The following is a 24,942-nucleotide window of genomic DNA, read 5'->3' on the forward strand; positions in this document are numbered from 1 at the left end:
TCAAAATAATGCTGCTTCATTTTTCTGTTTACCCCTTGTTGTGTCCCCCGCGTTTCATTTGAATCAGGTGGGAGGGGGTGTTAGGCGTGGTTTTGTTTTGTAATTCTGGTATTTATTTTCTGTCATCGAAAAAACAATAAAAAAAAGACATGGAACATAGGATCACAAAATCAAATGGCACAAATACTCATTTTAGTCCTGAATTCTTTAATGTTTGATGCATTGATTTTATGGGACATTTTTCATCAATTTCTTTTTTAATAAATAAAAAAAAGTAATGTTAGGTGAAAAACACAATTGATAGAGTAGGGTAATAATTTTGCCTTTTAGTTATGTGTCGGTGCATCTTGGACTCATCGGAGGTACAATTTCAAAATTTAAAATTAAAATTTGGGGTTGATAAAGCATATGATATCATGGACTTGTAAAACCACAGACATTGGATTCTATAAGGAAAAATAATAATAATAATATACGAATCTAAAACCCATAATGTTGTGATTAAGCTCTTTACACACTCATTACAAAAAGAGATTTGCATTTTTTTTTTGTGAGTTTGAACGATAACTTTATTGAGCATTACAATAAAATAAACTAGTCACGTAGTGACCCATCAGAATAAGTTTTGTCACTTACATACACCTAGCCACTCATAAACTCAAAAACAAAGAAAAATTATGGTGGATACGAGTAAAATAAATTAAATCAACCCCCATATCCAAGTTAAATTGTGTGGTTCCATAATTATATCAAAACCTTCTTCAAGGCAGCACTCATTACCCTGGAGTTGATTTTTTGTTAGTATAGGATTATTTGTACACTGTATTTAAATAAATAAATAAATAAATTTGATCACATCTCGGTAAATCAACTGTTAAATGTTCAGGTCTTCATGAGTAAATCACTTCTGAAAATTCTCTCCCAAGTTGCTAATTGTTTATGTACCACACTAGATCAAATTATTGGATAAACTAAATCTATCCAACCTGCTTTTCAAAACAAAAACAAAAAATCTATCCAACCTGAACTTTTCATGTTCAAAATGATAAATCACGATTATGAACACTTTAACGGTTTTCAATTTAGCTGAAAATTTACATAAAAAATCTACTCACGAAGATCTAAACTTTACCGAAATGTGATCGAAAAATTAATCAGTCTCATTGAATCTACGTTTTGGTCCTTGTTAGAGCCCCATTCCTGATATTTAAACTTCATATGCTGTGTTCTTTTCTAGAATCAAACTTTGCATTCTTGACATGCTATATTCTTTTGTAGAATCAAACTTGCATTTTTTTTATTCCGACTCTCCGTACCTCCATGAATCAACGGTAGGATCTGCGGGTGTTCTGAAGAACAAGAAGTTTTGGTCCAGTACAGTCGATCTTGATGTGCCCTATAATTGCAAACCATGAAACCAATATAACGCCAAGAATTATTTAATAATGTAAAACTAGCACGCAGTCTTTTTATATATGTCGTTCCAGTAAAAATCACTGTAAACCGCCTACTGAATGAAGTCAAAAATACTATACAGAGACAGATCAAAATCTCATTAGACCCCTTGCATACTAAAGGCATAAAGATGCAATTTTCAAAAGGGGCACAACTCTCAGGATTAACAGTGACAAATAATTATTGGCACATACAGCAAGATATTTCTCCAAATAATCGTCTAAACATGCATTATAATATGTCTGCATCTTTAGTTTGGCCGGCTAGTGTTTTAGAGCGCTCTCTACCAAAGATTCCCCAACCCCCGTCCATCCTTACCAATGTCTGTTCCTGGTCTTTGGCTACTATAAGGCCTTGAACTTGGTGAGTTTGGATTTGCCGGAAACCTTTCCGACACACCTTGTTTTGCGGAACCATTACCAGTTGGGGTGCTAAATATCCCATAACCAAGTCCTGGAGGACGAGAACGAGGAGGATTAGGACTAGATGGTTCTTGCTTGAGTCCTGCAGAACGGGGAGGATTAGGATTAGATGGTTCTTGCTTGGGAATACTGTTAGGAAGCTGAGCAGAGTTTCTAAATGCCGATGGAGCAGCTCTGTTGGTTTCTCTTGTTGGCGATGAGAAGTGCACGTTTGTAGGTGCTTCTCTCCTTTGATATGGAATATGCTGCTCTCTCATTGATGGTGAGAAATGTGAAATTGGGATTTCTCTGTTATTGGGAGTTTCTCTCTTACTATCCATTTCTCTTGTTGGTGAAACCTCAGTATTTCTGTACCTATTTTCAGCCACACCAGAAGATTCTTGTGGAGGAAGTGGAACTGTGTCTGCTCTGGTAGTAACCCCAATACCATCACCACTACCCTTCTCAGGGCTTTTTTTGTTTTCAGCCTTTGTTTTTTTCCCACCACTCTTTGGTGGGCCAAACTTCACATGCCTGACCATTATGAATGACTCTTTTCCTCTTCCTACCGTAGGTTCACATTCAATATACGCTGTGTCTTCTATCTGTAAATGGATTACATCTTAGTTGGAGAAAAGGAAAACTCATACTGATGACATGGACATTCAAAACAGTGACAAAAGAACATCTGTCCATACCAGCGCAATGAGACGAGAGAAAACTGCTCCCAAGTCCCGACCCTCAGAATCCGAGGCAGTACACTGTTTCATATTCATGGAACAGAATTAGCCAATTGATAGTGAACTCCCATTAAAGCCTCTGAAGGATTCTGTGAATAGATTCATACAACAACTGTAGGTGGCAAAACAACTCAACTCTTCCCATGAATATAAGAGGAAGCATGCATATAGGAAACAAAGCAACTAAGTAGATTAATGAATAAATAAGTACATGAATGCATCTGTATTTTTTTATGAATAAGTACAGGTCTAAAAATCACTATTGTCAATTAAAGAACAAATAACAGTACTACGTTCTTGGTTAGCTTATGATGTATTTTTTCAATTTCCTTATAAGGGATCTTTCGAATAAGAATATTTCAATAATATTCCAAATTGGTCAACAGAAGTACTACCCTTTTAGATAAGGACTGGTTAAAATGTGAGAGGTGCAATGACAAAATGGACACTAAAGAAGGAAAAAGGTGAACTTGTCTTCAACCTTAAGCTGTCATATGTATTTTTGTTTAATAAATTTCAGCTACTTCAAAACCTCATCTATTCTTGTAACTGAATGATAGTTACTGGTATATTGGTACCTATGCAACAGTCACCATGTTCTAGGATTTGATTGAATCCATTATGGCTCAGGTTTAGCAGCTTTTGGGATCTAACAAGGCAATTCTAATACTAAAGTACTCGAAATGAACCTAAACCTAAAGTAGCACTACTAAACTCCAACTGGCAGGAAGTTAAAAGTTTTTGTGAACTGTAATTCTTACAATTAGCTAAAAGCCTAAAAGAGGCTAAGCTGAAAGAGGAATAAGGCAAACCTCTAACATAGTGCGCAAAAAGCCAGGTCCACCTACAAGTGCACCTAGTCCATTGACCCAGTGTAAATAAATCTTCAAAACCAACTAACCAAACTTCAAACGAATAAAGGTCGATTGACAATTCTTAATTTTCAATTTGTTTTTTTTTTTTTTGACCTTTGCCAAGTTCCTTATATAAGGTCCTTCAGAGGCTCTTTGTATAATGATGCTTAAACAAAACAAACCCCGCCCTACACCTCAAGTTTACAATCAACAGAAATAGCAGTCATTCTCTATCATCAACACTGGCGATAACCTGAATAGAAGCCAGTAGCTAGGAGCAAATATGAGATCCATGTATCGAAACACTAATATCTCCAGATGGCAATAGGTCACTCAAACTCCTGCCAGCGGAGCGAGTGGTGCATAATTATCATCTAGCACAGACCAGAACCCAACCAAACCCCCCCCCCCCCCCCCCAAAAAAAAAAAACACCCCACCACCACCAAAACAAAACAAATATAAAGAAATTTCTGAAATGTCATCCATGTGATTGGAGAAGGAGAAAACAGAAACTATGTTTAGCGATAATAAGTTGAGTAATCCTTAACATAAGACTACAGAACCATCAGAATTATTGCATTCATAATATTACGAACTTAGATCTGCATGAATCCTACTTAATGTTAAACAGCAGTGGCAGATAGTACCCACAACTCCATAGTGCACAGGCAAAAACGGTTGCAACTTCAAGTTCTAAAGATTAAAGATAGTAACGGTTTATAATAGTTTGGACTTGAAGTACAAGGTATTCAAGAAATTGAGAATAACATGATAGCAGATTATTAGATGTGATGGCAATCTTGATTATTTTGAGGTTGCTCGATGGAAATGTAACATAAAAAGGTGGCTATTTGTATTAATTTTCAAGAGAAAACGTGCATAAAAGTCTAAGAACAAGACAAAGGTACAAAAAGAAGAGAGGGATAGGTAAATATGCCTTTACCAACGAAAACACTAAAGTTTCATGCCAACATGAACTTATGAGCAATAGTAATGCTCATGATTCCCTTGATTAATAGAACGCTTCAACGAAATAGAAAAATACCTTCACCCGGTAACCCTTGTCCATAAATCTCTTCACCATGTCTGCTTTCATCTTGAGATCCTTTGCCTCCTGAAATCAGTAGCAGTACATATGTTGTAAAATCAGACTGCCCTATCTATTTCAAATCATGAAATCACTAGATGGATATCAATAATGATCAGCATATTCATCCAGAGAGAGGAAATCAAAAGATTGAGAAATCTACAGCAAGATTACACACATACCGATATATCATATATCCCCGAAGGTGATTACTGGCACCGCAACATACAAGAGAAAAAGTAAAAGCAGCTACTTAGTTCTTAATTTACACTTATAAGATACAGAAGAATCGTAATAAAATAAAAAGGGTTTTTATTGGGTGCACTTTTCCTATCATCTCCTAAATCCTAACAAAGCACAAGTTCAATTTACAAACAGTCCAAAGAAATAATAAATAGATAAAAGACATTGAGTTTAAGTTCAAATTCGAGTTACAGTACAACTAGCAATATATCAATTTAACTATAATAAATTTTTCTTGGATAACTATTAAAAAATTAAACATGAGGAAGGTGGTGGAAAAGGGAGAGAACTAAGCAAATAGAATAAAGGAAACACTAAATCAAAAACTAAAGTTTCCAGAAAAGCCATAATAAAAGAATGCTAATGTACCACATCCACATAGCAAGGGCATGACAGTAATCTTCTGAGTAAGTGAAGAGAACAAAATAGTCTAACCCTACACTAAATTTTGATTTCTTGACCATTTTCCATTTCAACATCTTAGTCTCTGTTTGTAGAAATTCTCTCCTTAACAACTTGTTTTCCGTTCAACAATGCTTCACTTTTAAAAGTACGGAAAAGTCCTATTTACAAGCCAATCACATTTGACATGTGCGGACTTATGAGGAGGAAATCCAAATGAGAAGAAAAGAAAAAGACAAGTATTGAACTGTGATTAACTAGTAAGGAGAGTAACTCCTTACATGAAATAAGAACCAAGCATTTTTCTTTTCCCTTAATCTGAAATATCGAGAAAGGCTTCAAGGTGTACCAATCAATGGTAGAGTGAAATCAAGAACAGAGCATTTCAAAGAACTTACAGTCTTTGGAGAAAACTTGACTTCCTTAGTATCTGCACGCAAAGTCTTAACTTCCTTAGACTGCATATATTAGAAATTTGATTAGAACAACATTAGCCATGCAAATATTATACCTATGAGAAATATGGGAGCTTAAGCTAGAAGCAAGAGAAGTATAAATAAGCATGCACGGCTCTTCACGTCGTTGATTTGCTATAATAACATCCAAGTATATACCAGATAAAATTATTTGAATTGATTCCCAAACTTTCTTAGATTTCTAATGTAACATCAATCTATTGGCCAAACTAGGTCATATTTACGAGTTGCATTATTATTGAGTCATGTGTTAGTGAACACAATGAATTGAATTTTATTTTGATAATTTGGACAACTCATAAAAGATTTACATCTTGAAAATGAAGCATTAGTTTAAATAATTTGAGAGAGAGAGATTCATTCTACCTGGAATTGATTTTTTCTATATTTCTTTTCACATCTAACAGCACCAAACCCAAAGAACAAATACAAGTTATACCCTACCTTGATTTTAATCTGCTCTTTCTCCCTTGTTTCTTTTTTATACTTCTCTTTATGGTAATCCATGATTTTACAAACAGGAGGATTAGCTGTGCCCTGAACCTGTGAAATATAGAACAAAATAAATTGAGTAAAATTTTCAATCTGCAAAGAATATTAACTCAGGGAAATTAACTAGTTAACCATTCAAATATTCATCACAACTAAAAGGTTAACTATACTAAGAATATCATAGCACAGATGAAGGAAAAACTGACATGACATAAAGCCTCTCTCTTAGTTTTCATGAAGAATAGAGAATAACATCAATCATTGTTTTAAGGCAAAATGGCATGGTCACATGACTAAAAAAGTTTACCTCGACTAAATCAAGCTCAAGATTCCTGGCACGTTCCAGAGCTTCACTCTTTGAGATGATAAAATGTTCTGCATATATAAATAAATTAGAATGACATCTAAAAGAGGTTCACTACACTCCTAAAGTTTAACACCCAAATACAGCTCATCATTCTCTTAAAACCACCGGTTTTACAAAGACAAAATGAGGCGTTCTATTTTATATTATTTCTCCTTTAGGCTTTGATCCTATAGCCCTAAGTCCCCAAGTTCTGCCTACCATAGCATCTATCTGTTTTACAGTAACTTAAATCTCTCATTCACTCCCTATGAGTATGCAGCTTAAAACCACCAAATCACAATGACTGGTTGTAATTAGTTGGAGTATGATAAATAAAATTACAATGTGTAGTTTGTGCTTCTTAGTTTTCCTCTATCAATGACCAGAAACCTGGTTAATACTCTTTTTCCTTCTCGTACTTGCTATTGTTTTTTTCTTCGAAAATTTATTCATGCAGCCTAAACGTAACACTTAACAGCATTAGCATAAAACCTAAAACTAGTCATGTTTACATTGAAACGATCACTTTCCCAGGTACCTAATAATCTAATATAGTGTCATCATGGATTAAAGCTTCATAACCTTCAATACACATAACAACACCGACTCACAGAAAGAAAATACAATACCTTCGCCCATAACAAGCCTAACAACATTGGCTCTGATATGCTCATTCAACCGCGGACCACTCGTGCCCTGCTCTGTCTTCTTTGCATTTGCATTTGCCTAAAATTCAACAACACACTAAGTAAAACTGCACACCAATCAGCATTACCAAAACCACCACAGACCCAATTCAAACTTGCAAAACGCCAATGAAAGTTCACAAAATCTTCAGACTTTGTGCTTAGTTACTCTACTTTAAGCTCTCTGTGTTCCTAATATACCAAACCAATCAACGAAATAAAAGATAAACAAAAATTCAACACCAAAAAAACAAAGAAAGAAAAAAAAGTGCCCTTTACAGAAATACATGAAGTATTTGATTTCCCAAGTGATTTTACCTGAACTGGGGCAGCAAAGAACCTAACTTTACTGGCAAAAATAAAATCAGGGTGAGAGATCAATGGGTTGTCTGAAACGCATGGCTTGGAAGCAGTGGGGTTAAGCAGAGAAGAAGCATAAGGAATGGTCTTGGAGTGATGGGCTAATTGCCTGAGCTTAGATTGGGTGAGTCTGCTGCACCAAAATGCCATCTTTGTTTTTGTTTTGCGGTTTCAGATATCAAATCGCAGCATTGCGACCCTCCACAGAGACAGTGGCAAAGGAAACCTAACAGCGAGGGTGACGAGGTTTCAACAAATCACGAACAAGAAACCAGACACAGAGGTTCGTGTCTTGTCTTTCCAACTCTGGGCTAACATGTCTTGTCTTTCTAAGTCTGGGCTAATGTTGGGGCCAATCCTAATTTGGACAATAGAATGGCTCTGGTTTTAAGCCCAAATTTTCTTACTGGATTCAGAGTTTTCCTCCGAGTGTTACGCGCTGATACATAAAATAATAATTTGGAAAGTATCATTTGGTCTAGTGATATTATAGTCCAGTTACTGAGACAGTTAAACAAATGTGCTTATAATGTCATATGATGAATACACAAACAAATTCGTTATTCGTGGGTTCTGTGTCTAGAGATAAGGACCTAATCAGGACTTCATAAGAGCAATGATTGTGTTAAAATTTTAAAGATGAAGATGGTGTGACATGATGAATCAATTTTAGGGCGTTACATTTACATGGTATCAATGCTTCGATAAGATTGATAAAATTTAGGGAAAATTTCACAAACAGTATACCAAATAAAGGCCACTAATAATTTTTATACATAAACTTCTAAACCCATCATTTTGGTACACGAAATCTGAAATCCGACCCACTATCCATACACGACGTTAATAACGCCGTTAACTCTATGTCATTTTTCATTTATCAAGGGGTAATTTAGTACTCTCTCACTCTAATTCTTCTTTTTGGTCAAAAAAAAAAAAAAAAAAAAAATGATCTTCTCTCTCTGACTCTCTCTCTCTCCACACACCCAAACCCAGAAAACTCTCTGGCGACCACCGCATCTCCTCCACCTTCCAAATCCACACACATCAAACTCAATCTCACTTCGAATTCCACCACAACCCATTCCACTTCATTCGAACAAGACTCATCAATGTCTCTCCTTCTTTCCCCAATCTCATCTCTTCTAATCCACTTCAAATTTGGGGGTTTAATTAGGGTTTCCACCTTTCAAATCCTGCTTCCAATTCATGGCTCCTAGAAAGAAACCCAATTCTTCTTCTTCCACCGCTTCGTCTCGGAAATCGAACTCGAAAGCTCAACCTCAACCTTCCAAGTTCAATACACCCAGAACTCTCAAAACCCCCAAACCACCGCCTCTTCCGCTCCTCACAACCCTAAGCCCCCAATCCCCGACTCTTCCACCACTCTTCTTCAGCTCCTCCACATATCTCCTCCCCACTCCATTCAAATGGTCTTTCTCCGCCACCAAACACCAACACCTTCTCACACCTGAACCGGTCTCCTATCCTGCAACCCTCCATTCTCCTTGTTTATGTAAAGCCACATCTCATTGTCGGTCCCTCCCGTGCTATTGCCGCCGACAAAGACGCGGTTCAAGTCGGCGTACTCGTTTAGCCATTGATCTGGCCTGGTTCCGTTCGCATGGGTGGCGACCCATTGGAGAGAGGCCCAGGAGTCCTTATAGCAAGTGGGTATGGGCCGGGTCGGGAAGAGGCTGCACTCGACGGAGACCGGGATGACGTCGACGGTAAAGCAGATGGTGGAGACGTAGTTGTGGTAGGTGGAGGAGAAGGCGGACAGCGTAAGATATGGGTGAGTGAGAGAGAGAGAGAGAAAGAGAGAGGTGGCCAGAGTAAGAGAGAGAGATAAATAGATGGGTGGCCAGAGCAAGAGAGAGGGAGAGACCAATTTACCCCTCAAATTATCCCAGGTGACAGAGGTTCTCACGGCGTCATTAATGTCGTGTATGGATAGTGGGTCGGGTTTCAGATTTCGTGTACCAAAAAGATCGGTTTAGAAGTTTATGTATAAAAATTATTAGTGGCCTTTATTTAATGTACTGTTTGTGAAATTTTCCTTAAAATTTGCCAAGTTTTATTTTGAGCATATAAATAATAAATTGATAAAAGCAACAACACTGCAGATTCAAGTTGATGGAGTATAGCCTATGAAGAAGGTAGAAGGCGCTGATATATAGTCAGTGGCCGGACTATGTCATATATATATATATATACACTAGTAACACGACCTCAAGGAATCCATCGATAAGCTAGATCAGAAAATTTTGAATTTCATTCCGACTGTTACGAATATCCCTATTTGAGTATAATGAAAGATTCATTGTTTTTTTTATTTTTTTTTTATTTTTATAAGTATATTGAATTTGAGACATACAACATTGAATAAAGTTATTGTAGGTTGTTACCATAATTAAAATGCTTGCTATTACCAACCACCTAATTAAAATGGTGCGAGTGAATGAGGTGATGGACCGGGAGAAATTCCCAAGCTTGTTTCAGATGAACGGATCATAGAAAATTGCAATGATAGGAGAACGAGGTGAAAAGGGAAAACAAATTGTGAATTAGTCAGTGTTTTAAAAGGCGAATGCGTTAGGCAAGGCGTTTTTTAAGCCTTAAGATGCTTTTGAGGCATAAACTTTTCACACATTATCTTTTAGGCTAGGGATATAGTGTGCTATATCAACTTCTCCTTAGATATAGAGTTCTACAACGATGTTTATACCTACTTTGAAGCATATAAACATATATTACTATGCAATAAATATAAAACTTGTTCTAATCTTCATGTGAAGAGAGAGAGAGAGAAAAAAAGCCTTTTAGAGGTAGCCTAAGGCATTTTGGATTTTTGGTAAAGCCTCGCATGCCTTACGCGTCAAGGTGCACTATTTTAAACACTAGATCGAATTAGTACATCATGAACCGGCCGGGAAAGATTGATAAGGCTGCTTCTAATTAGGGTTTAGGTATAATGTTTTAATTTCTTTGTTAATGTACGACTTAACTAACATATAATGCAGAGTACTGAGAAACTTTATTTTTCTTTTGTTTGGTAATGACTTAGAATTATTCCTGCTAAATGCTAATGATATATGCAGAGTTGTCATGAATGATATCATAGGAGACTCAATCAGTTTATACTACTTCGACTTCATTGTCAAATTTGACACATTTTTTGAGTTTTTAACTTGACTGTTTAGCTAAGCGAAGGCCAGATTTTACTTGAACCCTAGCTCTCACGGTCAATTCTTACCTACATGCAGAAACTTATATATATATATATATATATATATATATATATATATATATATATCTCAAACTGAGAAGAAAGCAAAACAAAACATCCCTACCTTAATTAATTAGGTAGATATCATCTACCACTACCACATTGATTTATTCAATAATTGACAACTACATTCAAGTCATCATGCTCTGTTAATTTTAATGACAATAACAAATTGATTCATATATTGTTAACTACGTGCTCGTTATGGAACCCTTTATTCTAGCTCTTTTTCTGATTTAGCAGGCTGATGAATCCAACATTCTCCAATATAAGACATGCATATTGTTCTGGTTCTAGAATTGCCCTGTAGAATATTCCAATGGATGGACCTAGAAAATACTATTAACAAACAAAAAGGTGAAAAAGCAGAATATCTTGGACCCTGCTTTGTTATTATTCACACTATTAAATTAGCTAATCATGTTTAGCCGGCTAATTAAAGAAGGTCATGCATGCTAAGACATGTGGAATTGTGGACAAAGTGCCTTTTGACTGTGAAAATACCGAAGTCTAAAGTTTGGGCTGCTTTTCGATCTATCACTATCAGAAACAATTGATCTATGCTAGCGTATTCTAATTCTTCATTCCAGACACTAATAGGAGACTTGGAGATAAAGAAAGAGAACGAAAAAAGGTCCTAAGTTGCATAGTTTTCATGCAATTCTATGGTTCTGGTTATATATATACATGCAGCTTGCTATTTGGAACAAGAAGAATAATTGTAATTGAATCTGCAAAGTAAGAATAGTATGACTTTCATTAATTACAGGATGAAACAATGGTCATGCCAAGCAGGTAAAGTCGTAAGATATATATTCAACTAAAGTAATATATATCATAGAGCGCTGGCTAGGTACAAATGGATGTATTAGCAGTTTTCAAGCAAATACTCAGGCTAGCTAGCTAGACATCAATCATCGATCTCTTTTTCCGGGTTTACAAGTATATACTTTTATCATATTTTTTAGGGAGGAAATTTGTTAGTCGATCATTTACTGGTATAAGATAGAGAATGTCTCTAAACCGTATATGGTCGAAGCATTTTCTCTCTTCTAGGTTGCCTTAGGTAGCATTTGATAACTGTTTATATATGATTACTAGGGATCTTCTCTCTTTATGTATTTTGAGTTCAACAAGGAAATTAAACGAACAAATTGCTTATCTATACTGACTACAAATCGATGTATCACACAAAACTAAAATAACCCTCATTTTTCTTGCACCCACCCCAAGCACGAGTGCAAGCAACATTATCAATTTATCATGTACAGTGCAAACTCAAAACACGTACCCTAGCTAGACCCTTTTACAACCAAACTTCAATGCATCAAAGTCTCATCAACTATCTTGCAGCCTCGTCACCTTAAAGAGCATTTTTTCTTTTCAATTAAAACCTCGACAAGACAAGAAAATTTTTCTTTAGTTCATTTAATCTAAGTCCAAAACTCACATCCTGTATTGATCGTAGTCCGGATGAATTTTTTTATTAATTGTGATCCTATGACTCAGCTACCACATTAAATTTATTTCCTTTTTTATTTTGCTAACTCAACACCTAAATTTTTTTATTCCTACCTTTAATTACTATATTTTGCATAGGGAAAATTTCACAAACAGTACACCAAATAAAGGCCCCACTAATAATTTTTATACATAAACTTCTAAACCGATCATTTTGGTACATGAAATCTGAAACCCGACCCACTATCCATACACGACGTTAATGACGCCGTGAGAACCTTTGCCATCTGAGATAATTTGAGGGGTAAATTGGTCTCTCCCTCTCTCTTGCTCTGGCCACCCATCTATTTCTCTCTCTCTCTCTCACTCACCCATATCTTACGCTGTCCGCCTTCTCCTCCACCTACCACAACTATGTCTCCACCATCTGCTCTACCGTCGACGTCATCCCGGTATCCGTCGACTGCAGCCTCTTCCCGACTCGGCCCATACCCACTTGCTACGAGGACTCCTGGGCCTCTCTCCAATGGGTTGCCACCCATGCGAACGGAACCAGGCCGGATCAATGGCTAAACGAGTACGCCGACTTGAACCGCGTCTTCGTCGGTGGTGATAGCACGGGAGGGACCGACAATGAGATGTGGCTTTACATAAACAAGGAGAATGGAGGGTTGCAGGATAGGAGGCTGGTTCAGGTGTGAGAAGGTGTTGGTGTTTGGTGGCGGAGAAAGACCATTTGAATGGAGTGGGGAGGAGATATGTGGAGTAGCTGAAGAAGAGTGGTGGAAGAGTCGGGGATTGGGGGCTTAGGGTTGTGAGGAGCGGAAGAGGCGGTGGTTTGGAGGTTTTGAGAGTTCTGGGTGTATTGAACTTGGAAGGCTGAGGCTGAGCTTTCAAGTTCGATTTCCGAGACGAAGCGGTGGAAGAAGAAGAATTGGGTTTCTTTCTAGGAGCCATGAATTGGAAGCAGGATTTGAAAGGTGGAAACCCTAATTAAACCCCTAAATTTGAAGTGGATTAGAAGAGATGAGATTGGGGAAAGAAGGAGAGAGATTGATGAGTCTTGTTCGAATGAAGTGGAATGGGTTGTGGTGGAATTAGAAGTGGGATTGAGTTTGATGCGTGTGGATTTGGAAGGTGGAGGAGATGCGGTGGTCGCCGGAGAGTTTTCTGGGTTTGGGTGTGTGGAGAGAGAGAGAGTCAGAGAGAGAAGATCTTTTTTTTTTCTTTTTTTTTTGACCAAAAAGAAGAGTTAGAGTGAGAGAGTACTAAATTACCCCTTGATAAATGAAAAATGACATAGAGTTAACGGTGTCATTAACGTCGTGTATGGATAGTGGGTCGGATTTCAGATTTCGTATACCAAAATGATCGGTTTAAAAGTTTATGTATAAAAATTATTAGTGGCCTTTATTTGGTGTACTGTTTGTGAAATTTTGTCTTTTGCATAATAAAGAGTAAAAATCAATATATTAATTGTAATCTTAAATTATTGCAATCTTATTGATGTAAAATTAGCAAATTTAATGTGTTGACTTTAATTTATATTATTGATTTCTTGATTGAATTCAAAAGAGGAATATATATATATATATATATATATATATATATAGACTAAATTCAGTTTAGTCCCTCCAACTTTAGGGTTAAATTCAGTTTAGTCCCTCGAACTTTAAGGTTAAAATCAGTTTGGTCCTTGACTTTTTTTTTTTTTTAATCACGATGGTCTTTGCACTTCCAAATTACATCAACCTAGTCCAAAATTTGACTTTGACTCGAAACATGACGTCATACACTGATGTGGAACCGACATAGGGTCTCACTTTTCAGACTTTGACCCTCAGTTTAGAAGAAAAGTCCAAACTGCCCCTACTCCTTCAGATTTTTTTTTTTTCTTTTTCTTTCTTCCTTTCCCCGATTCTATTCCCTTTCGTCTTCTTCCTTTCTTCCGACCCTCTTCCTACTCCGATTTCTTCTTCTTCCCAATTCAAAATTCTCCTCCAGAACCCTAATCTCCAATCAAGATCCTATGTCTCCTCCCATTCTGCCGCCAGTTACACCACTGATGCGCTGGAGAAAAGACCAGCCCCACCTAGAAGGTCTCAGCGATCACGGATGAGATCAGGGCTTACTCTGCTTGAGGTCTCAGACCTGACGAAGGTCTTGAGAGTGGAATTGGGGATGAAGCCGACAATGATGATGTGATGTCGGGGATGAGAATCGACCGGCTCCAGGGAGCCAATAAGGGAAGCAATGCGGCATTGGGAAGGCGGAGGAGAAGAAAGAGAAGACGGCGTTTGATGTGAAGCTTGATTCTTGGTGGGCATTCATAGGAGGTCCTATAGCATCTGAGACCCTATGCCAAGACCACTCCGCTTCTTTCCCCCCTCACAAATTCACATTTCCTCCTATTCTCAAAGCTTGTGCCAAGCTCCGATCAACCCTTCAAGTCTAAATGGTCCACACCCATCTCCTCAAAACCTGGTTCTTCTCCGACGTCTACGCAGCTACCGCTCTCACGAACGCTTCCATGAAGCTCAACCTCATGGACGATAAACTCAAGGTGTTCGACAAAATGCCTCACCGAAACTTGGTTCCAGTAAACACTGTGATTTCCGGGTTGTTGCACAACGAACATTGCAGAGAGGCTTTAAAGGTGTTCAAGAGCGTTGTTTTTGGAGGGCACGGGTTGAATTCGGTTACTATAGCTAGTGTGTGTTCAGCATGTGACAATGCGAAGCATGGGATGGGAATGGATTGTGTGGTGGTGAAGCTCGGGGTTGAAAGTGATGTTTATGTTGCTACCTCAGCTGTGAGTATGTATTAGAGCTGTGGGAAGTTGGTTTCTACAGCAAAGTTGTTTAAACATATGCCTGTCAAGAATGTGGTGAGCTATAATGCTTTTATAACAGGGCTTTTGCATAATGGGGTTCCAATGGTGATGTTGGATGTGTTTAAGAAAATGAGAGCATGTAGAGTTGAAAATCTGAATTCAGTGACATTGGTTTCGGCTCTTTCTGCTTGTGGTAGTGTTTTGTATCTCCGATTTGGCAGGCAGGTGCATGGTTTGATCATGAAAGATTAGAAAAAAAAAATTGGTAAAAAGGAAAAAAAATTAGATTAAATTAGAAATGTCTATTTTACCCTTCGTGGGAGTTTAAAATTTACAAAGTGGGACCCCATGTCGGTTCCACATCAGCGTATGACGTCATGTTTTTAGTCAAAGTCAAATTTTGGACTAAGTTGATGTAATTTGGAAGTACAGGGACCATCATGATTAAAAACAAAGGTCAGCGACCAAACTGATTTTAGCCCTAAAGTTCGAGGGACTAAACTGAATTTAGTCCTCTCTCTCTCTCTCTCTCTCTCTCTCTCTCTCTCTCTCTCTCTCTCTCTCTCTCTCTCTCTCTCTCTAATTGGCGGGCTTCAGGAATAGTCGAAGCCATACCCAATCGAAAAAGGATGTTATCCAAACGCATTTCAAGTAATTGTAGTAAAACCTGACCTGTTGACCTTTTGGCTTTTCCGGCAATACGAACGTATTTAAGTGATTTTGTTCAGTAAGACCATAATGAAAGCGCAATTTTTGTTTTTCTTCTAAACGAATACGATATTACGATTTTTTGCCGGGGTGTATATATTATTATTCTTCCTTGATCTTGCCTATTACGTATTGCCTTTTTCTTTTTTGGGATAATGACCAATAAGGTAAAGTCCGCTGGTCCAAGAACCATGCGCAATGACATTAGGATTTGTTCCGTGCGGACCATTAATTAACAGAGCTTTCTAGAATAAACATTAAAGTTTCATAAAATTATGAAATTTGCCACTGAACATTCATATCCTATCAAACATAAGAAATAAGATATTCAGAATTATCTTGGCCCAATTAAATTTCCTAACAGTGTCTCATTATTTTCGCTCAATCATTTTCCAATCTCATTTCTTTCACTCAATAATTTTCCATTCTCATTCATTACTCTCAAAACCAAGCTAAAGATTATAGTCCATTTGATATGATTAATAAAACTATAAAGAGTGTTTCTATTGGGACCTCAAAATCTGCTCAGTTGACCTCACTCTATTATGAATTATTAAATGACATATATAACCTCTTATAAAATGACTATTAAGGACAATAATTATACCCAAAAAAATATTATATTTAATTTCTCTAGACTTTCTAATTCAATAATATTATATTGCATTCTTTATTATTTTCCTTATCTATTTTCATTTTTCAATTTCACTACATACTCATTAAAGCATTTATATATATTTAATAAGAATTAAAACTATAATCAAGATCATGTGACATAAAAATTCCTATCATCATATATGTTGAACGCATATTGGTGAGGGATAACAAAAGAAATCATTTTATGACCTAAATCCCAATCTATTCATTATATTTACAAAAAAAAAAAAAAAGAGCTAGCAGTAAAAAAAATCTAAAAAACTATTAAATAATTAACCGTGAGGTATAAAAAATAGAGAAAATAATTAAACATTAAGAAAAATTACTCTTCATTTTTTTTTGCACATCTACAAGAGAAAAAAAGTACAAAAAGAAAAAACAATTCTTTTTTATTAGAAATTAATTTTTAAAGCCCCCTTGTGTTTGAGTTTCTTTTTTATTAGATAAGAGATTTATGTAATCTAGTTAAGGAATGAATATGTAATTAATAGTTTGTTTGCAAATTATATGAGTGAGGTTATTTCAGGAACTTGAGTGAGGTTTAGTGAGTAAATTTAGTATTTGAAAATTTGATAGGAGTGTAAAAAGTAAGGAGGTCAAGTGAATAAATTTGGAGGTTTCAATAGAAAAACTCAACTATAAATCCCCTTGAAAAAATTATTCATCAACCTCAGCTAAGTGATTTTTACCAAAAGTAATAAGCTAATAAAATAAATCGATCAAAATGAAATGCTACTTTTCTATGCAATACTACTGTATAACAGTAATATTTACAACTTCACAACAACTTTTATAACTATTTGGCCCATAGTTGAATGACATATAAAAGTCACACAAGCATATTCTTCTTAGCAAACAATCAGATTTTAGCAACTCCATATAGTTAGTAAACTATTACAAATTACTCACAAGTCTAACTCACAATAATTACAAATTTTCCAAATATGACAACCAAAGAAGCATTACAACACAGCCACATTTCATAGGTAAAACTTCTTTAGTAGTGAGTATCACCATGTTATTGAACCTCAACAATAAATTTAGTCATAAAAAATTGTCCTCCTGAATAAATAAGTCTCTTTAAATCCTTGCAAATAATCTCATACGGGAAACTCTGCAAAAACAGAATTACTCAATTGTCACTAATAACAAATATGCAAATGATAGTCGATAATGTTATTGGCATGCTATTGAGTGTTAATAGCAATGATGCTATTGAGGGTCAATAGCAATAATCCTATCGAGTTACTTATCTCAAAATGCAATTCAAAACAAAGAAATAATTGTTTTCTCTTATTAATTAACTAGTAATGTCAATCACATAATTGATAGTCAATAAAAATTATAAAATTGTTAGTGACAGTCATAGAAAATATGCATGTATTACACATAATATTAACATCCAATTGGTTATAAAATTAGGTAATAACAAGTGATACAAATATAATGTTTTTCACAGTCAATAGGTAATGATGCTAATATAAAATAAGGATAAATTTCAGTTTAGTACCCTATGGTTTGGGGGTAACATCATGTCAGTCCCTGCTCTTTCAATTTGATCAGCAACACCCCTGTGCTTTCAATTTCAATCAACCGTGCCCAAATTTTACTGTTCCGTCCAATTTGAATGTTAACTTTGACTGGATTGACAAAGTAAAATTTGGACGGAACAGTAAAATTTGGGCACGGCTGATTGAAATTGAAAGCACAGGGGTGTTGCTGATCAAATTGAAAGAGCAGGGACTGACATGATGTTACTACCAAACCACAGGGTACTAAACTGAATTTTATCCATAAAATAATGTTATTGACATTCAATACGAAACAATATCATTGAAGTTTAGTAACAAACAATGACACAATGCTATTGAGGTTTATTAGCAAATAAAGCTATTGAAATTCAGTATCAAACAATGCTATTTGGTATATACCTTTGAAGATCATTTTTAGAGAGATAATCATGTTATCTAGTGCATGCATGTGGTCTCTTCATCATAAAACTAGTGTCAGAGTTAAGTCGTGTTCATTACTAAGATCATAATACCTCAAAAGTAAAATCAAAATCAAACTCAAAAGACGAAAAAATACAAAAAACAAAAACCTTGTTAATGTCTAAGATTCAGCGGTGGCTAAATCTTGGTTAACGCTGGTCCAATGGGCGGACCGATACTTATAATGTGATAGATACTTCCGCTACCTGTCAAGTAAAATACAAAGCGGCGTCAGAGGGAGACCGCGCTGGGCGGTCTTCTCTTCTCTGATGTCTAAGTTAGTCAATGTATTTGTGTTGACAGAATAACAGTAGGTAAGTAGTAAAATGCGTAATTAATGAGGAGAGAGGAGAGAACCTTTTATAGGTGGGGAAGAGGCCGAGCTCTTCCATGTTTTCGATGTGGGACTGATATTGCTTCAGTTCCCAGCTTCTAGAGCTTCTGATGCTATCTTGGCGCGGCACGTGGCGGCGCGTCAGCGGTGATCTGGGGGTGAGCCGGGGCTCGGGCGGTACCATGCTTGGCTGTGTTTCCGTAGGTCACACAGTTGGAGGTAGTTGGTACCGCTGGCGAAATCATGAGCGTGGCTCATTATAGCTAATTATGCTTGCAAATACTCATGTAATTACAAGTCCCCCTAGTCCCCAGTCAAGGAGATCAATCTTGGTTGGGGAGTTGCCTAGCGGTTTGAAGCGTTGTTTCCGCTAGACTTGCAAGAGCATAATTAGAGTCAGTGCGTTGTCAACCATGGACTTACTGAGCAAACGCTTTATGCCCTTTCGGGTGGGCCCCTGCTAGGCCCCCAGGGAGTCCCCCACTCCCCGGCTAAGATAGACCTCCGTTTGGTCGGTATATTGTTTGTTGAGGGGAGCTGCACTGATCAGAGGGTGTTGGGTAGCGAGCCCCAACTTTGGTAGCCGAGTGGCGGGGGTCAACGTGCCTGATCAGAGCCGTCATAGACTGTTAACGTGTCCTCGTGTCTTGGAGGGACTTAGGTTGATTGTAACGCCATGTGGCGGTCGTTGTCAGCATGAGGCGTTGCCTCGGGAATCGCCGGAAGTCCTTTCGCCGACAGTGGCCGGCAAACAATGTCGCGGGGACCTACCTGGTGGTAGCCCAGTGAGCGGTGTTGCGCTCAGTGGAGATTGTCGCGCTTGCAAGATGAAAGGACAAGTTCCGCTAGCGGTGTTGTGTCTTGCGGGGACTTCCACTTGCAAGATGAAAAGGGAGAGGTTCCGCTAGCGGAGACTTCCACTTGCAAGATGAAAAGGGAGAAGTTCCGCTAGCGGAGTTGCGTCTAGTGGAGACTTCCTCTTGCCAGATGAAGAGCGAGAAATTCCGCTAGCGCGGTTGCGTCTAGCGAAGACTTCCACAGGCAAGATGGAAAGGGAGAAGTTCCGCTAGCGGAGTTGTGTCTAGCGGAGACTTCCTCCTGTAAGATGAAAAGGGAGAAGTTCCGCTAGTGGAGTTGCGTCTAGCGGAGACTTCCTCCTGCAAGATGAAAAGCGAGAAGTTTCGCTAGCGCGGTTGCGTCTAGCAGAGACTTCCACAGGCAAGATGAAAAGGGAGAAGTTCTGCTAGCAGAGTTGCGTCTAGCGGAGACTTCCTCCTGTAAGATGAAAAGGGAGAAGTTCCGCTAGCGGAGTTGCGTCTAGCGGAGACTTCCTCCTGCAAGATGAAAAGCGAGAAGTTCCGCTAGCACGGTTGAGTCTAACGGAGACTTCCACAGGCAAGATGAAAGGGGAGAAGTTCCGCTAGTGGAGACTTTCTCTTGCAAGATGAAAAGGGAGAAGTTCCGCTAGCGGAGATCCTCTACGATTGGTGGTCTTCTTTTTTAATGGTTACTTCAGCTAAACGCTTCGTCTAATGGCGTCAGACACGTGGTCGACAAGTATTGGGTTAGCGTGTGGAACAACGTCCCCGCAGCACGCCCGCCTTCTCGCCATTAATGCGAGTAATTATTGATTTTGTAACAGAGGTGACTCCTCGGTTAATTCGGAGAGTAAGTGCGATTGTGGGGCACGTGTACGGCTGTCGTGCGATGTCGTTTTTCAGCGGACGGCTTAGATTGGCTTGATGTTGACATAAAAGAGAGGGAAACTTAGTTGTTTAACACTTTGCACTTTGGATTAACATCGTTGTCTTCAAGCTTCACTTTGAGATCCGAGAAGCAGATTCTGCAATTCCGTGAAGTTATCAATCTTTAGAGGACGAAGACCTCTTGAAGCGAAGACGAGCACCCTCAAGCGCACCAGAGTTTCCATCTTTAAGGTTGGTAGCCTGACTCTCGTCTCTGTTCTTCTGGGTTTTTTGTTTGTTTGCTTCTGTCAGTTTCTGTTTTTGGTATTTGGAGTGATTTATGTCCCTCCCCGGTGTGTTCTGAGGGTGTAGAATGATGTTTAGGGATGAGTTTAGATGTTTGACAGGAGGTTGAGGTTTCTAGCTTTGCTAGATGGTTGAATCTGGGTTTAAGCTTGTGCGTATTGTTCTTGTTTTGGCACTTTCTGGGTTTTCTGGGTAAGGGTGTTCTTGATGTTCTTGGCTACAATCTGACATAGGGATAGTGTAGATCTTGTTGGAACTGACTGTTTGGGTTTTAGGGTTTGTGATGGCTAGCGTCTTAAAGATCTCAAGCAGTGAGGATTCCGGGTCTGACGTGTCGCTGAACGTGGCGGATAGGATATTTATTGACTCATTGCGTCCGTCTGCCCATGCATGAACCTCACTGTCCGCTCTGCTAGATATTGAGCCGCTATAGACCATACCTTGGGAAGTAGCAATTGTGCCGGGCATCCAGAGAGCTCTAGGGTGAGGGAGGATGTTGCCGCTCGTAATAGGCGCGAGGAGAGGCTAGCGAGCAATAGCGCCGCTAGCGGTTCTGCTGACGGGGAAGAGGCTGGCGGCTAAGAAATAGAGTCCACCTGGTTTTTAAGTGACCGTACCGCAGTTGATGAGGCGGGAGGGCCGATGACTGTGGCCGCCATCAACCGTCTGAACCGGGTGTTCCGCCTGCCCAGAGTGGTGAAGTTGCGTCCGCCAACTGCTGGTGTCGCAACCAGTTATCGCCTAATGTGTTTTACTGATTGTCAAAAGCGACGAAATTATACAGTTGTCGCTTTTTCAATATGCGACGCATTTGGTTCCTCGCATATAACAAATTGTGAGACACACAAGTGTTTATCTTCATTATGAACACCGATAGTATCATAAGCCCCTTGGGTATCTTGATTTCCTGATGTATCATCTATATCGTCGTCCTCATCCTCCCCTATATCATCTCCATCACCCGTTACATGTGCATTACCCATTGGAAAAAGATCGTTCATCATATCAAAAATACATGTATTGTGTTCAGATGCAACTGGGCTATTCGGAATAGTTTGACTCTGCACTTCATTCAGTTCTCCGTGATATATCCATGGGTTATATGTTGTAACCATGCCATTTTTCAATAAATGGATCTTGACCACGGTTAAAGGGTGTGAATTTGTGTTATTGGCACTTCATACACGGACATGAGATCTGATTATTCGCATTCACATGATGCTTTGCAACCTCAAGAAAAGAGTTAACCCCTTCTTTAAACTCATTAGTAAACCAATAATTTATATCTGAACCCCACTGAATCCACTCCCTATCCATTCTCGTTGGGCCAAATTCTCAATAAGCTCTGCCTGCTCCTCACTGAATTTTTGACAGATCGAAGAGGTTGATTGAGATATGGGACTGCAACCGTGAGAAGAAACAAACAATCAAACTCTAAGCTCAAAGTTAATTGATTTTTCTTCTTCTTCTTGTTTTCGTTTTTTATATTAATTTATTTTTCTTTCTCGGCTAAGAGAATTCCAGGTCGGGCCAACATTCCTTTTCCTTTGTGAAATAGGTTTCTTTATGCAAAATGTATTCTCAGATCTAATCTAATCTAAATCTCATACACATCCCTTTTTTTTTTTTCTTTTTTATCCTGAAGGGAATAAATCTATTCATTTCCTTTGAGAAATAGGTTTCTTTATGCAAAACCTATTCCCATAGCTAATCTAAATCTCAGGCACATTCCTTCTTCTTCTTTCTTTCTTTTTTTTTTTTTTTTTTTTAATTCTTAAGGGAATAAACCTATTCCTTTGTAATCCTAAAATAGATTTCTTTATGCAAAACCTATTCCCAGAGCTAATCTAAATCTCGGACACATTCTTCTTCTTCTTCTTTTTTTTTTCTTTTTTCTTTTTTTCCTTGAGGAAATAAACCTATTCCTTTGTAATCGTCAATGAGGGTCAATATAATTGGCTGTTCTGCTAGCTGCTAGCTGGTTCAATGATAAGATAATTGAGATTGTAGAGCATAGCTTTGAATTATGGTGGCCAAGGGGATGTTCATCAACAGAGACACAAAGCTGTGTCTGGCTATACGTATATTTATGGGGAAGAGATGGGTGATGAATGGAATTAGCCAACTTGTTTGACTTGCCGTCAAGATAATTTTTTTTTTTTTTGAATTAATGCATAAACCATTTTCTTTACTTCATACAAAGAATTAAAATATCAGTTTATACAGGGATATATTGAAAATATTTTGGAAAAGAATTTTCTTTTGAAATATTTAATTTATTAACCTCACTTAGATTTGCCTTGAAGAGATTTCTCTTTACTGAGATTGCCTCAAGGGGAATTTTCTTCACCCAAATTTTCCCCTTGAGGGGATTATTCCTCACCCATGTTTATCTTGCAAGGATTTCTACTTACACAGATTCACCTTGAGGGAATTTTGCCTTACCCTAATCCGCCTTGAGAGGTTTTACCTCACTCAGATTTGCCTGAAGGAGATTTCACGTCACCTAAATCCGCTTTGAGAGGTTTCACCTAACCCAGATTCACCTTGAGGAGATTTTGCCTCACCCAAATGCTCTTTGAGAGGTTTCATTTCACCCATATTCGCATTGAGGAGATTTCGTCTCACCCAAATCCGCTTTGAGAGGTTTCACCTCACCCAGATTCACCTTAAAAGAATTCCGCCTCACCCAAATCTGCCACATAATCATTAAGTAACAATCTGTAGAAGTCTTCGCTAATTGTTTTTTTGTGAGAGGTTATCACCGAAGTATTAACCGACAACACATACCAGTCATTCTCTAATTGATTTTCAGCGAGGAAGTTCAAGTTGTCACACAAATATTGAGCGACAACCTGTACAAGTTGTCACTTAATTGGTCGTTTGCAAGAAAATTAAAGTTGTCACATAAACATTAATCGACCATTGATAAAAGTCATCGCCTAATTGGTTTTTAGCGATGAATTTCAAGTTGTCACATAAACATTAAGCGACAACCCATTGAGCTCGTTGCCTAATTGGTCTTTTGTGAGCAAATTAAAGTTGTCATATTAACATTAACCGACAACTCGTAGAAGTTGTCGCCTAGTTGGTTTTCAGTGAGGAAGTTCAGGTTATCACATAGTCATCAAGCGACAACCTGTAAAAGTCGTTGCTTAATTGGTCTTTTACGAGAAAATTGAAGTTGTCACATAAACATTAACCGACAATTAGTAGAAGTCGTCGCTTAATTAGTTTTCAGTGAGGAAATTGAAATTGTCACATAAACATTAAGTGACAACTCGATAAAGTTGTCGCCAAATTGATTTTCAGCGAGGAAGGTAAGGTTGTCATATAATTATTAACCGACAACTCACATAAGTGGTCACTAAATCAGTCTTCAGTGACAAAAATCTAGTTGTCACATAAACATTAAGCAACAATTCACAGAAGTCGTCGCCTAATTAATCTTTTGCGAGGAAGTTAAAGTTGTCACAGAAACATTAACCGACAATTGGTAGAAATTGTCGCCTAATTAACATTTTGCGAGGAATTGGGTGTTGCATAATTTCATATGGGCGACAACTATCAATTTCTTACAAATTCCTACTTTATGCGACAAATTGGTTGTTGCCAATGGGATCATGTGCGACAACTGAAATTTCCTCATATTTGCCAAGCTTTTGCGATTAATTTTGGGTTGTCACAACAAAATTCCTGGCTTTTGCTATTTTCTCTTGTAGTGACACGCCTCTGTTAGCGCTTGATGGTTGCGTCTCTTACTACTCAGTCGCTGGCTCCATCGCGCCTTCATACTAACGCACCTGTGTCTTATTCTATTCTTCCTTTACCCAATACGCATGCGTCATCTTCTGGTCTTCCTACACTCACACTTGTTCCAGCTAATACCTTCGAACCCGACCAAGCACACCCCGCCACACCGATGCCTAATGATACGCTAAAGGCAAGCGCGCAATTTAACCCTGCAAAATGTAGTTGTCAGTATAGAATAAGTAGAGATCGTTCTAATCCGGGGATTGAGAGTACACCTGTAATTGCAAAAACAAGTAAAGAATTAAAGTATAAAGTAAAAATTTACAAAAATAATATATACAAATAACAAAATAAAAGGGGGGTTCAAGAATTATGGTTTCGA

The 24,942-nt window shown here is 37.9% G+C and overlaps 1 protein-coding gene across 1 annotated transcript; it reads right to left on the bottom strand.

Annotated features, from left to right (window-relative positions):
- Positions 1-1,542: 1,542 nt before the first annotated feature.
- On the bottom strand, positions 1,543-7,849 carry LOC112173561 (translation initiation factor IF3-1, mitochondrial). The gene is made up of 8 exons (XM_024311210.2): positions 7,502-7,849; positions 7,127-7,223; positions 6,459-6,526; positions 6,104-6,202; positions 5,582-5,641; positions 4,497-4,565; positions 2,555-2,617; positions 1,543-2,461 (listed from the first exon to the last, which is right to left on the bottom strand). The coding sequence occupies exons 1-8, from the start codon at positions 7,691-7,693 to the stop codon at positions 1,739-1,741; spliced, it is 1,371 nt and encodes a 456-aa protein (XP_024166978.1). The 5' UTR covers positions 7,694-7,849; the 3' UTR covers positions 1,543-1,738.
- Positions 7,850-24,942: the final 17,093 nt, after the last annotated feature.

Source organism: Rosa chinensis, chromosome 6, assembly GCF_002994745.2.
Source record: "Rosa chinensis cultivar Old Blush chromosome 6, RchiOBHm-V2, whole genome shotgun sequence".
In the NCBI taxonomy this organism is placed as follows: Eukaryota; Viridiplantae; Streptophyta; class Magnoliopsida; order Rosales; family Rosaceae; genus Rosa; species Rosa chinensis.

Excerpts from the sequence above, each read along its gene's own strand:
- LOC112173561 (XM_024311210.2), bottom strand. The coding sequence starts at position 7,693 with ATGGCATTTTGGTGCAGCAGACTCACCCAATCTAAGCTCAGGCAATTA. Across the intron at positions 6,203-6,458 it reads TTGAGCTTGATTTAGTCGAG|GTTCAGGGCACAGCTAATCC; the intron begins GTAAACTTTTTT and ends TATATTTCACAG. Across the intron at positions 5,642-6,103 it reads AAGAGCAGATTAAAATCAAG|TCTAAGGAAGTTAAGACTTT; the intron begins GTAGGGTATAAC and ends TAATATATGCAG.